This window comes from Mobula birostris, chromosome 11, assembly GCF_030028105.1.
Source record: "Mobula birostris isolate sMobBir1 chromosome 11, sMobBir1.hap1, whole genome shotgun sequence".
Classification (NCBI taxonomy): domain Eukaryota; kingdom Metazoa; phylum Chordata; class Chondrichthyes; order Myliobatiformes; family Myliobatidae; genus Mobula; species Mobula birostris.
In genome coordinates, this window is record NC_092380.1 from 77,658,059 (window position 1) to 77,670,457 (window position 12,399).

General features: G+C 39.1%; 1 protein-coding gene across 1 annotated transcript in view; it reads left to right on the plus strand.

The window, feature by feature from the left end:
* The first annotated feature begins 384 nt into the window (after window positions 1-384).
* Window positions 385-12,399, plus strand: part of ipo7 (importin 7) — a 56,954-nt gene continuing 44,939 nt past the window's right edge. The window contains exons 1-2 of the mRNA XM_072272611.1: window positions 385-715; window positions 4,220-4,301. Of these exons, the coding sequence (XP_072128712.1) occupies window positions 632-715; window positions 4,220-4,301 (166 nt within the window). The 5' untranslated portion in view covers window positions 385-631. The remainder of the gene's footprint in view (window positions 716-4,219; window positions 4,302-12,399) is intronic.

Below are 12,399 nucleotides of genomic sequence, written 5' to 3' on the forward strand. Positions count from 1 at the left end.
TATACAGTGAATACCAAACTGCACGCCCTAAACCTGCAACCTCTGTCACCAATAAACACGAGGGCTTATTGGAAACGCCAGCTCGATGGTGCGAAAGACCCCTGACATGAAAAGGTAGGGCTCTTCCTCCATCGTCGCAATTGTAGACCATCCGTTACCCAGTATCTTCACCAGGACTCCAACAGAGGAACCAAACGCCGCCTCCGCCCAAAGCACGTCCCGCAGGAGGATTTTTTGCCGGCGCATTCCTTCCACCGGCGCTCAGCTGCGCAGAGACTACAAACTACATTTCCCTAGTGCTCCTGCTCTACGTTGTCACTGGCGGAAGCGGAACTGGAAGGCGGTGAGTGAGTGAGTGAGTGGGTGGGTGGGCTGGCTGGTGACGGGTCGCCTCGCGCCCATGTATCCGGTCTCGGCGCGCGACGCTCTTCCCTTTGGCGCCGGCGGCTGTTGAAACGCAGCTTCCATGTGCGCATCGGTGGGCCGTTAGCCGAGAGGCCAATTTAACAGCAGCCAGCAAGGTTCCAGCTCCTGGAATTTTCCTTTCAAAAAGGAGGAGAGGGACGCAACCTTTTTAAAATATTTTAATTGAACCTCAATTTTCCTCGAGAGCGCGTCGGTGAAACTTCCCATGGATCCGAACAACATTATCGAGGCCCTGAGGGGGACCATGGACCCTGCGCTCAGGGAGGCGGCTGAGCGCCAACTTAACGAGGTAACGAAAGAATTGCTGCCCAGGCCCCGGTTCCTGGCAGGTGACGGTATGCGCTAAGGATGAAATCAAGGCTTGGGAGCAGCCGACCAGGCCTCGGCGACAGCGCCGGCGCCGTGTTCGGCCTGGGCCCGGCAGTTGCGGCAGACCTATCCCACCAGTATCGCTTTAAATGTTCTAGTAGTCATTTTACTGGCCTTTAATCTGCAGATATATGGTAGCTGTAATAAATGGAATGAAAGTAAAATTTGTCCTCTGGGGTTTGTTCTCACTCCAGGCCAACAGTTTCGCATTTCTTGTTAGCGTATCCAGTGAATCATGAGTTTTGGAGCGGGCTTAGCATTTGTCCCTGAGCTCTGGCACACATACATAACCACTTTCCTGCTCGTCTATATGAGGCAAACTTGTGGATATTAAAATGTTTTAACCACGTGTACGTTTCTTGCATCTCTTGTTTATCTCTCGTGTAACTTTTTTCCAGTTCTATCAACACAATAATGAGTAAAGAGTGCACCTCGACTCATCCTGCCCATAAAGCTTTCATTGTTCAACGAGAACGTTGGTTGAGTTGTTAGTAGTTGGGGTAAAAGAAGGAAGTGTCAGGTTCTAAGCCGATCTGAATTAATAAAATTGTCGCTGCTTGTCAGTTTTGTTAGTACGTTAGAGCAGGCTAAGTTTTTTTGCTGAGTGCATCTTGATGTCAGTAAGGCATTTCGGAGCCTCTGATTGGTTATCTTTTGTTATTCCACTGGCTTCCAGTAAACAATGTTGATTAAAATTTGCTGAAATGTTATGGGGTCTAAGTTGTCCTTGAGGATAATACTAATTTTTCTTCCAACTGCAGTTTTTAAAACTTGGAACAGGTTGACACCATTTTTTTTTAAAGAAAGCCCATCAAATTAACTATTGCACATCTCCAAGACAGATGAATGCTGGTGATCTTTGACCATAATGATATCCCCGGTGGTCTAATTTAAATTGGCCGTTAAGGATGGGAAGCATAACATTGATCTGTATATAAACATACAAGTGAAGGATAAAAACAGGATATATTGGACTGACTTGGGTTGGCAGCACCTGTGGAGAAGTAATTAATATTTGATGACCTAATAAGAAATTATTACACATTTGGTTCTAGTACTTGCATTCTGTTACTAATTCCTACTTCTGAAATTCATGTTAATCTTTGATCAATGTTTTGCCTCAACAAATTGCTTGTGTTTTGGAGAATTCTATTTATTCTGCATGCATTCTGTTAAAGAAGGCACTAAATAACCTACTGATTTCAAACCACCAGTTCATATCATGCAGAACCTGCCAACATAATGTAAATTGATTAGTCTTTTAGTGAAGGTTATATTCTGATTTTTAATCATTATATTAACACTAAAATTAACATTAAATATTTTGGGTATGTGATTGCTGCAGCCTTATTAGATCAAAGGAACTGGATACTTCAGTAACATTTTCCAAGGTTTCCTTCTTTTTGTTTATCAGAATTGCATGTGTTGGATCAACCTGATTATGAGAAGTATGTTTTTACAATAAATGTTTAAAGGAGATAGCAGCACATTAGAGCAACTTAGTGTTTGGTTGCATTAGACTTTAGCTGTGTGCTCATTTTTAAATTGTCTAACTGCATTGGATGTTTGGAATTGCCTTTTGGGTTTTTTGCTTTTTCTATTGTTTATTTTGTGAACCACAGATGTCTAATTTTGGTTACTTGTCTTTACAGTGCCTTTCTCATTGTTTTAATGTATGTCTGTTTATTCAGTTTTTGGGGAAAAAAGAATCTGTACACGTGCAGTAAATGGAAGGATATGGACATTATGTAGGCAGGAGGGATTAATGTAGTTTGGCATTTGGTTCCTAATGTAATTAGTTCAGCACAACACTGTGGGGCCAAAAGGCCTGTTCCTGTTTACACTGTTATATGTTCCCTGTGCATTTGAAATGGTCAGTTGCCTAATATCTGCACAGCTGCAAATGAGTGATCAGTTTCTATATTCTGTTTTTCCTTTCAAACTGACTGCTTATAGAGTGCGTTTGTACTAAGTTAGCATCCCTCAAGCAAGATTATGATTACTGTTAACATTATTCCTTCCATTCTTGTTAGAAATAGTGTCCATCTGATGGGTTTGAAAAGTCCCATGATGAATAATTTCTTAATCCTCCACTGCCAACCTCTTAACTAATTGCTACTCACTGTTTGACACATCTAGTAACCTTTATCAGTAATTTCACAAGGCAGAAGGATTTGGTTTTTAATATTTTATGCAAAAGCATATCAATCCAAAACTTTACTGGCAGGTGAATTGTTACATTTTTTCAGTACTTTCAAAGCCAGTTAATATTGGGGTGACAGTCTTTTGCACTGTATTTTGTAACTTGTATTATTTTTTATGTTTTGTGCTGTATTGCTGTTACAAATCAGAAACAGTTCATGGCATATGTGGTTAACTTGCAGGTTGAGTCGGTGGTGAGGAAGGCAAATGCAATGTTAGCATTCATTTCAAGAGGTCTAGAATACAAGGGCAGGGATGTGATGCTGAGACTTTTTAAGGCACTGATGAGGCATCAGCTTGAGTATTGTAAGAAAAGATGTGCTGGCATTGGAGAGGGCTCAGAGGAGGTTCACAAAGATGATTCCGGGAATGAAAGGGTTATCATACAAAAAACATTTGATAGCTCTGGGTTTGTACTCACTGGAATTTAGAAGGATAAGGAGGGATCTCATTGAAACCTTTTGAATGTTGAAAGGCCTAGACATTGTGGATGTGGAAAGGATATTTCTCATGGTGGGTGAGTCTAGGACAAGAGTGCACAGCCTCAGGGTAGAGGGGTGTCTATTCAAAACAGTGCTGCGGAGAAATTTCTTTAGCCAGAGGGTGAATTTGTGAATTTGTTACCATAGGCAGCTGTGGAGGCCAGGTCCAGGTCGTTGGGTGTATTTAAGGCAGAGTTTAATGGATTCTTGATTGGACACTGCATCAAAGGTTGCAGGGGGAAAGCCAGGGAATGGGGCTGAGGGGTGGTGGGAGGATCAGCCATGATTGAATGGTGGAACAGACTTGATGGGCCAAATGGCCTAATTATGCTCTTATGTCTTTTGGTCTTGTGTCAGTGACAGTTGATCTGATCCTGAAGTGAGTTAAGGATTATTAATCTTGATTTGGAGAAGAGACTAGTATAATAAAAAGTTGACAAAGTTGCCTCACTTAGGGCACAAAATCATTACAGATTAGGGAATAGGGAAAAGTATTGCATTGGTATTGTAGAGGCTGCTTATTTAAAATGAAGGTTAATGTGCTTTGAGGTTGCAACATATTGACAGGATGGGTTAGAATAGAAGGGTTGCAGCACAATCAGGTTTCCTGGAGGAATGGTTGGAACTTTATTTATATTAATGTTTCTCACTATTGAGTCCTCTACTGTTTTTTAAACCTTTGGTCTGCACTTCTGTAAGTTGGTATATCATTAATACATTGTTTTTTTTTGTTATTACAGGCAAACAAAGCCATTACATTTGTATCTACGTTGCTTCAAATCACAATGTCTGATCAACTGGATTTGCCTGTGAGACAAGCAGGTATGTAGTCAAGACTAGTTTAGGAGTCAAAGAAGATCTAAATTGGATATTCCATTTTATTCGTTATGTATTTTCTGTCTGTTCTTCATGTTGCATCAGATAATGGCCAAAAGCAAAATAATTAGGAATCATAAAATAGTTTGTATATTTGAAATTTTTCCACATGCAAAAGTGAAATGGTTAAATTAAATAAGTCTATTGTCATATGTGCTCAGGTACAGTGAAAACTTTGTTTTGCGTACCACCTATACAAATATCACAGTGCATTGAGGTAGTACAAGGGAAGACAATAACGGAATAAAGTGTTAAAGTTTTAGAGGAAGTGCAGTTAAATAGTAAGATGCAAGGCTATAGTGAAGTAGGTTGTGAGGCTAAGAGTCCATCTTGTTGTTCTTGGGGTCTGCTCAATTGTCTTAGATAAGTGTAGGATTGAAGCTGGTGGTACACACTTCCAGGCTTTTGTATCTTCTGCTTGATGGGGCTGGGGGGGGGGGGTGGGGGAGGGAGGGCCACAGAAGAGAGAATGCCCAGGCTGGATTGGGTCTTTGGTTATGTTGGTTGCTTTACCGAGGCAAATTCATGGCTGGTTTTCATGATGTGCTTAGTTGTGTCCACGACTCTCTTCAGTTCTTTCTGCTCTTGGGTAGGGTAACTGCTTTGCCTAATAGTCCAATTAAAAGTTAGAGGTGCAACAGTAAATGCTACAACCACATAGCTACAGGGATTTGGGTTCAGTTTTGGATACTATTAGTAAGCTGTTTGCATGTTCTCACTACGACCACTTGTTTCTTCCAGATGTTCTGGTTTTCTCCCATATCCCAAATGTATATTGGTAGGTTAATTGGTTACTGTAAATTAATGGCTAAAAGGATCAAAAAAGATAAGTTGCAGTTTTCCAGAGAAATAAAAGGAGAATGTGTCTAAATTACACCCTGGTAGTTAACACAGACCCACTGGACCAAATGTAAGTATAGGTTGGGATAAACAAGTACATGTGCCAAGTGTAGATTTTACTTTTTCTTTTTAAATCTTTTTATTGAATTAGTACACAAAAGGTAAAACATATAGAAACTAATACACTGTTGCGATATAAATTTACAAGAGATATTAATACATAAAAAACAGTACAGACAGTGCAGTTTAGTTATAAAATAACGAGGTAATATAGTAGAAACATAGAAAATAGGTACAGGAGTAGGCCATTCGGCCCTTCGAGCCTGCACCGCCATTCAGTATGATCATGGCTGATCATCCAACTCAGAACCCTGCACCAGCCTTCCCTCCATACCCCCGGTCCCTTTAGCCACAAGGGCCATATCTAACTCCCTAATCTAAATTAGTAGTATACTAATTTTCCATATATATCAATAAAGAGAAGAAAAAACCCAAAAAAGACCCCCAAAAAAACCCACGGTGCAACTAACCTAAAAAGCAAAGCAAAGCAATGGGCTAACTAGGTACCAAGTAGACTTAAACAATTTAAACAATCACGTCCTCAAACCCGACCTTCATTAATAACAGTTAAAAACCAAGAAGGGAATATAAATATGGTCAAAGAGGAAAAAAAGTTACATTAAATGAAAATGTTGAATAAAAGATCGCCAGGTCTGTTCAAACTTAACTGAAGTACCATAAAGATTACTTACGATTTTTTCCAAATTTAAACATAGTATTGTTTGAGAAAACCAAAAAAAAAACATAGTTGGGGCATTAGTCTCCTTCCAATGTTGTAAAATACATCTTTTCGCCATTAAAGTGAGAAATGCAATCATTCTACGGGCTAAAGAGGAAAGATTACTGGAAGTTTTAGATAATCCAAAGATAACAATAATAGGATGGGGGAAAAATATCTATTCAATACCTTTGAGATAATATTAAAAATGTCTTTCCAAAAAGTTTCCAGAGTAGGACAGGACCAAGACATATGAGTTAAGGAAGCTATCTCCCCATGACATCTATCACAAAGAGGGTTAATATGAGAATAAAAACGAGCTAATTTATCTTCAGACATATGTGCTCTATGAACAACTTTAAATTGAATTAGGGAATGTTTGGAACAGATAGAGGAAGTATTGACTAGTTGTAAAATATGCGCCTAGTCATCCGCCAAAATAGTAAAGCCCAATTCCTTTTCCCAATCGGACCTAATCTTATCAAATGGAGCTATCCTAAGTTTCATGATAGTATTATAAATAATAGCCGTTACACCTTTCTGACACGGGTTAAGGTTAGTATCCTTTTTTGACAAAGTTGACTATAAAATTTCTTCATTTATTTGGCAAAATAAAAACCCGAGACTGGGTAGAATACATCTACAGAAAGCTAAGAGAGATGGAGGTTTGGCATTACCTAATTTTAGATTTTATTATTGGACAATTAATATTCGACACATGAAACTTTGGTTACTTGACCAAGATACATTATCCATTCCTAAATAGGTAGTATTGGAATTACAATCTGCTCAAGGTTATGCACTTGGCTCCATTTTAGATTCTTCTCTTCCTTTCGATTTGAAACGCCATAAGCAGGTTTGTAACCCGAAAGTTAAACATACCTTACGCATTTGGTTTCAATTCCGAAAATTTTTCGATCTTAATCAACTTGGGCTAGCGATTCCTATTTTAGGCAATATATTCTTTCCCCCTTCCTCTACGGACTGTGCCTTTCAAATTTGGAAGATCAATGGTATATCACGGTTTTTGAATTTATTTTCAGATGGCTCCCTTATGTCTTTTGAACAATTATCTAACAAATATAACTTACCAAGAATACATTTTTTTTAGATATCTCCAAGTTAGAAATTTCCGAAGTACCATACTTTCTTCCTTTCTGGCATTACCCCCAAATATATTTTAGATACTATAGATTTTACTTTTTAAACGATTACATTTTACAAATAGATTGTTTAGACACTTTATCAATTTGTCTCCAGTTTTTCCTGTTTGTCTTCTCATTTTTATTTCATATGTACAATTTTATTCTCAAATCTTTGCTACTCAGTTGTTAATTTTAAGGGTTTTTTTGCCTTCTGAATATCTATTTTCGTAAATATATTCTTAGTAGAGGTGAGTACTTCCCAAAATAAAAATTATTAAGTTAGGAAAGGTTTGGAATTAATTTATCTTAAAGATAAACACTCAAGACTTGGAAGAATTTTTCTCAACTATCAAATTGCTGGCAATCAGTAATGTGTTTGGCTTTCAAATTGCTGTGCACAGCCTTCAAAAACCATGTTCCACGTGTTAGTGGTGTGTTCCAGTGGGTGGGAGGAGAGGGTAAAAGCATGGGCAAAACTGAGGCAAAAGTGTAAAGGTATGTGTGATTACATGAAAGACACAAGTTTTGCTGGAATTGTTTAGTTTAATGAATTTATTCCGGAGGCCGTGTTGCCTAGTAGCAATTTTATAATTGTCTCTCTTATCCAACTGGGCACTCAATAGCTTGGTAAAAGAAAACCAGTCAGACATCATGTCTGATGGGATCACTTTTCGTACTAAACCTATTTTGGAGCTAATTGCAGAATAGGCTCACTTAACTCGTGTACATATTTCAATAGAGCACCAGCATGAGTAATGTAATCCATTGCTGCCTCAAAGTAAGAAGATTTAAACCTACTTTTTATTGTAGTAGCAAGTGACCTGCATAGGTATTCTGAAATCATGGTAAGTATATTTCAAAACTTGCCAGTTCAGCAAATGACTTTATGAATTTCACAAAAACAATATTGCTAGAAAGAGGAAATTGTATCATTTAAAATTGTTAGCCATTATTGTAGTCCCATTTTTGTTCTTGTCACTGGGACTCCCAAAGCTGGATCACCATGCATATCAAGAATTTTATCAAATGGTTTATAATACTCCCCATGGTTGCAGTGCAAATCATTTTCAGACTACTGGCAATTGTTTGCTGTAAAGTTGGCATGAATGTTTCAGAATTCCTGCTACATGGGCAGTTTTGCAAAATCACTCAGAGGCACTTCTGCTTTATTCACCCTTGTTCCTGATGCACTATTGACTCAATAAATTCACAAAATAGACCTTACTCTTGTGCTTTGATTTCATTTTAATTTCTATAAGGAATAGTTGTTCTGCTCTCAAATCTGAGACGGGATTTAAAAAAAAATTAAATGTGATGCTTTAAAAATTGGTGGTACTGAAGCTTTTTATATAAGGAAATCTGTTGAGGTGCAAGCAATTAATTAAATTTTTGTTTAATTTTGATTTTAAATTTTGGAGAAGCCAAAAGATGGTACACCTTATTGATTGAAGTTTTTGAACAGTCAACAGTAATCCATTTTAATACCCCCCCCCCCAAAAAAAAACTGAAGCAGAAGTAAAAATATGAAAATCGACTCCTAATGTTATGGAATCTTAAAGGTTAAAATGAAATGGGGAATATACTTAATTTGATGTCCATTTTTAATTACAGGCATAGTCTATTGTAGCATTGATATTCAGCCAAGTTTAGTTTCCAGTCTTGAGTTGACTGCTTAAACTAGGAGTTGAACCCAACAGCTTTGTAAATGGCCATGTTAATCTTTCAAACTGATCACTTCCTGCCATGCTTCATCCAATTCCATCACAGTAGAAATAAATGCCATTGTGTGGCTTGCTCCTGTTCTTCCTATTAAAGTGTCCTAAGTTTACTTTTGTCAGTGTGGAAATGTATTTTGCAGTTAGATTCCCATTTTTCAGGCTTGTTAATACGTATCTCCTTTTGTTACCTGTATTATCTACACTGCCGGCAAAAAAAATAGTTGCACCTTTAAATTTGTACACCTGATTACCAAGCCCAAATACTTTGTATACGTAGTGAATAATTTCCCCTTGAACATGTGTGATTTCTCCAGCTGCTCCAGTTTTCTCCCACATTCCAAAGTGGGCTGGAAGGGCCTATTCCGCATTGTATCTCTTAACTAAATATAGTGTTCAATACTAAATTCTTCCTATTTGCTATTGAACTGAACCTTTATTTGTTGAAAACTCCAAGTAAAATGTTTTTAATGTATCTGTGTTTGCGTGTTGAAAACGACCAGATCTTTGTCTTTCAGTTCATTTGCCTGTTGGTGACAAAAATGTACAGCCTAGACAGAATTTGTGAGAAGTATTTTGTGAATTACTGATTTTATTTAAGATTCAAGTTTATTTATCACCTATAAAAACATACAGTGAAATGTGTCATTTGTGTAATTTACTTTTTTGGGGATTTTAGAGTCACCAGTGAAGAACTAAAGTTACTGTAAACCTTGTTTAGGAACTGCATTTTGACAGTCATTCCAGTTTCATATAGTGGTGCAGAGGCATCATTAAACTCACATCAGAGCCAGAAGTGCACCTGCCGATTAGATTGTGCTACGTCCCCTACATTATTGCAATTAATGTAAAATTATGTGTACAGAAACTACACACAGGCAGCAAATCAGAACAGGCTCATGTAACCTAATGTTGTTGATTTTTTCCTGTTGTAAAATGACCACTGATTCTCACTAAGAACTAGGTTTGATGGAGCAGTTTAGAAATCTCTAACAGATGACATTTTAAATGGAATTGTCAAAAATGGGGAAATACATCATCGATCATTAGATTTTCATATTGAAGTCTTTGACAGTCTGAGAGTGTGAGGGGTTTGTGGGCTCTGAGGTGGCCGATGAAGTCTGTATTGGAGCTGAAAAAGCTTTCATAAATTGGATAGATCATTTGGGGTGGGGGTGGGGGGTTGCTGCAGGCGGTGAAAGGACCATTCTGTATAGCTACTGCATAACCTCAGAGTTCTTGGTTGTATCCCAAATGCTACTCCACTTCAGGAAGTAGTGACCATTTTCCAAATGAAAAACTTGACTACTTTGTAAGTACTGTATATAGCTCAGTGTGTGGTTAAACAAAAATAACAATCAGGATGCCAATGATAAATGGCATAAGAGTTGAACGAATTAAACTGGTTAACGGGATCAGAAACTGGACTAGAAGGAATTAATCTGGGCGAAGGACAACTGACCTTAATAGTGAGGACGAAAATCAGGTTTAATATCACCAGTATATGTCAGAAATTTGTTGTTATGTGGCAGCAGTACATTGCAATATTTAATAATTAAAAACTGTAAATTACAATAAATATACACTAAAAAGTTAAATAGTCCAAAATGGGGGGGGGGGGGTAGGAATAGTGAGGTAATGTTCATGGTTTAGATTAGATTAGATTCAACTTTATTGTCATTGTGCCGACTACAGATACAAAGCCAACGATATGCAGTTAGCATCTGACCAGAAATGTAAAGAATAGTGTTATTTACAAAGTAACTGAGAATAAAAGAAGTGCTACAGCACAGAAATATAAAAGTACTGAGACAGTACAATATGGGTGCAATACTGCTTAGCGCTGTGATGAGAGGTTCAGCAGTGTCACAGCCTCAGGGAAGAAGCTCTTCCTGTGCCTGCTGGTGCAGGAGCGGAGGCTCCTGTAGCGCCTACCGGATGGGAGGAGAGTAAAAAGTCCATGGTTAGAGTGAGATGCATCCCTGATAATGCTTTTCGCCCTGCCCAGGCAGTGTTTATGGTAGATGCTCTCAGTGGTGGGCAATTGGATGCCGATAATCTGCTAGGCAGTTTTCACCACACGCTGGAGTGCTTTGCGTTCCAATACGGGACAATTGCCATACCACACTGAGATGCAGTTGGTGAGTATGCTCTCAATGGTACAGCGGCAAAAGTCTGTCAGTATCCTGGGACAGAGGTGAGCTTTCTTGATGCTCCTCAGGAAATGAAGGTGCTATTGCGCCTTTTTGATCAGGATGGAGGAGTTCAGGGACCAGGTGAGATCCTCGGAAATGTGGACCAAGATCCATTCAGAAATCTGAAGGCATAGGGGAAGAAGCTATTGATGAATTGTGTGTGTGCTCCTGTACCTCCTTCCTGATGCTAGCAATGAGAAGAGGGCATGTCCTGGGTGATGTGGGTCCTTAACGATGGCTCTGACTTTTTTGAGGCGTCACTCCTTGAAAATGCTCTGAATGATGGGGAGGCTAGTAGCTCGTAATGGAACTGAGGTCACAACTTTTTGCAGCTTATTTTGATCCTGTGCAGTGCCCCACCCAAATTCCAGGTCATGCAGCTGATTAGAAGAATGTTCTCCGTAGTACATTTGTAGAAATTTGCAAGTGACTTACCAAATCTCCTCAAACTCCTAATGAAATATAGCTGCTGTTGTACCTTCTTTGCAACTGCATTGATATGCTGGGCCCAGGATAGATTCTCAGATGTTGACACCCAGGAACTTGAAATTGCTCTCTCTTTCCTTTACCAATCCCTTGATGAAAACTGGTGCGTGTCTTTTCTTACACCATGGTAAGAGTGAGCGTAGCAACAAGACACGAGATGCTCACCCTGCATCAGCAAGTTGTATCCGAAGCAGAAATTTTGCGGCAGACAGGAGTTTCAAGATGTGCTGTCTAAGCTCTTCTGAAGAAGCACAAAGAAACTGGCAACGTTGGGGATCAGAAATGCAGTGGTTGGCTGCAGAAACTGAGTGCAACAGTGAGACACATCAAACTGATTTCCCTTCTCAATCAGAAGTCGTCCAGCACTGCTATCAGCTCTGTACTCACAAACTACTAAAACCCAAGTACACCCCCTTACTGTCCTGAGAACTCATGTCAGAAGTAGTCTTCGTGAAAGAGCTGCTGCCAAAATGCCATTCCTCCAAAATTGAAACAAAGCCAAGAGACTCACACAAGCACAAGCACAGGACTGGGATGTTGAACAATGGCAGCAAGTGCTTTGGTCTGTTGAGTCAAAATTTGAAATTGTTGGCTCAACAGTATGCCATTTGTAGAAGAGCTGGAGCGCACTACATGAATGAATGTCTGTAGCCAACAGTGAAGCATGGCAGAGTTTCCCTGCAGGTCTGGGGTTGCATTTCTGCAAATGGACTCAGTGATCTGACTAGAATTAATGGAATTCTCAACCCCGAGAAGTACAAGCAGGTCCTTATCCATTACACAATACCATCAGGGAGGCATTTGTTCGGTCCCAATTTCATTGTTCAGCAGGACAATGACCCCTAACACATGGCCAAGGTCATGAAGAACTATCCTTGGTGAAAG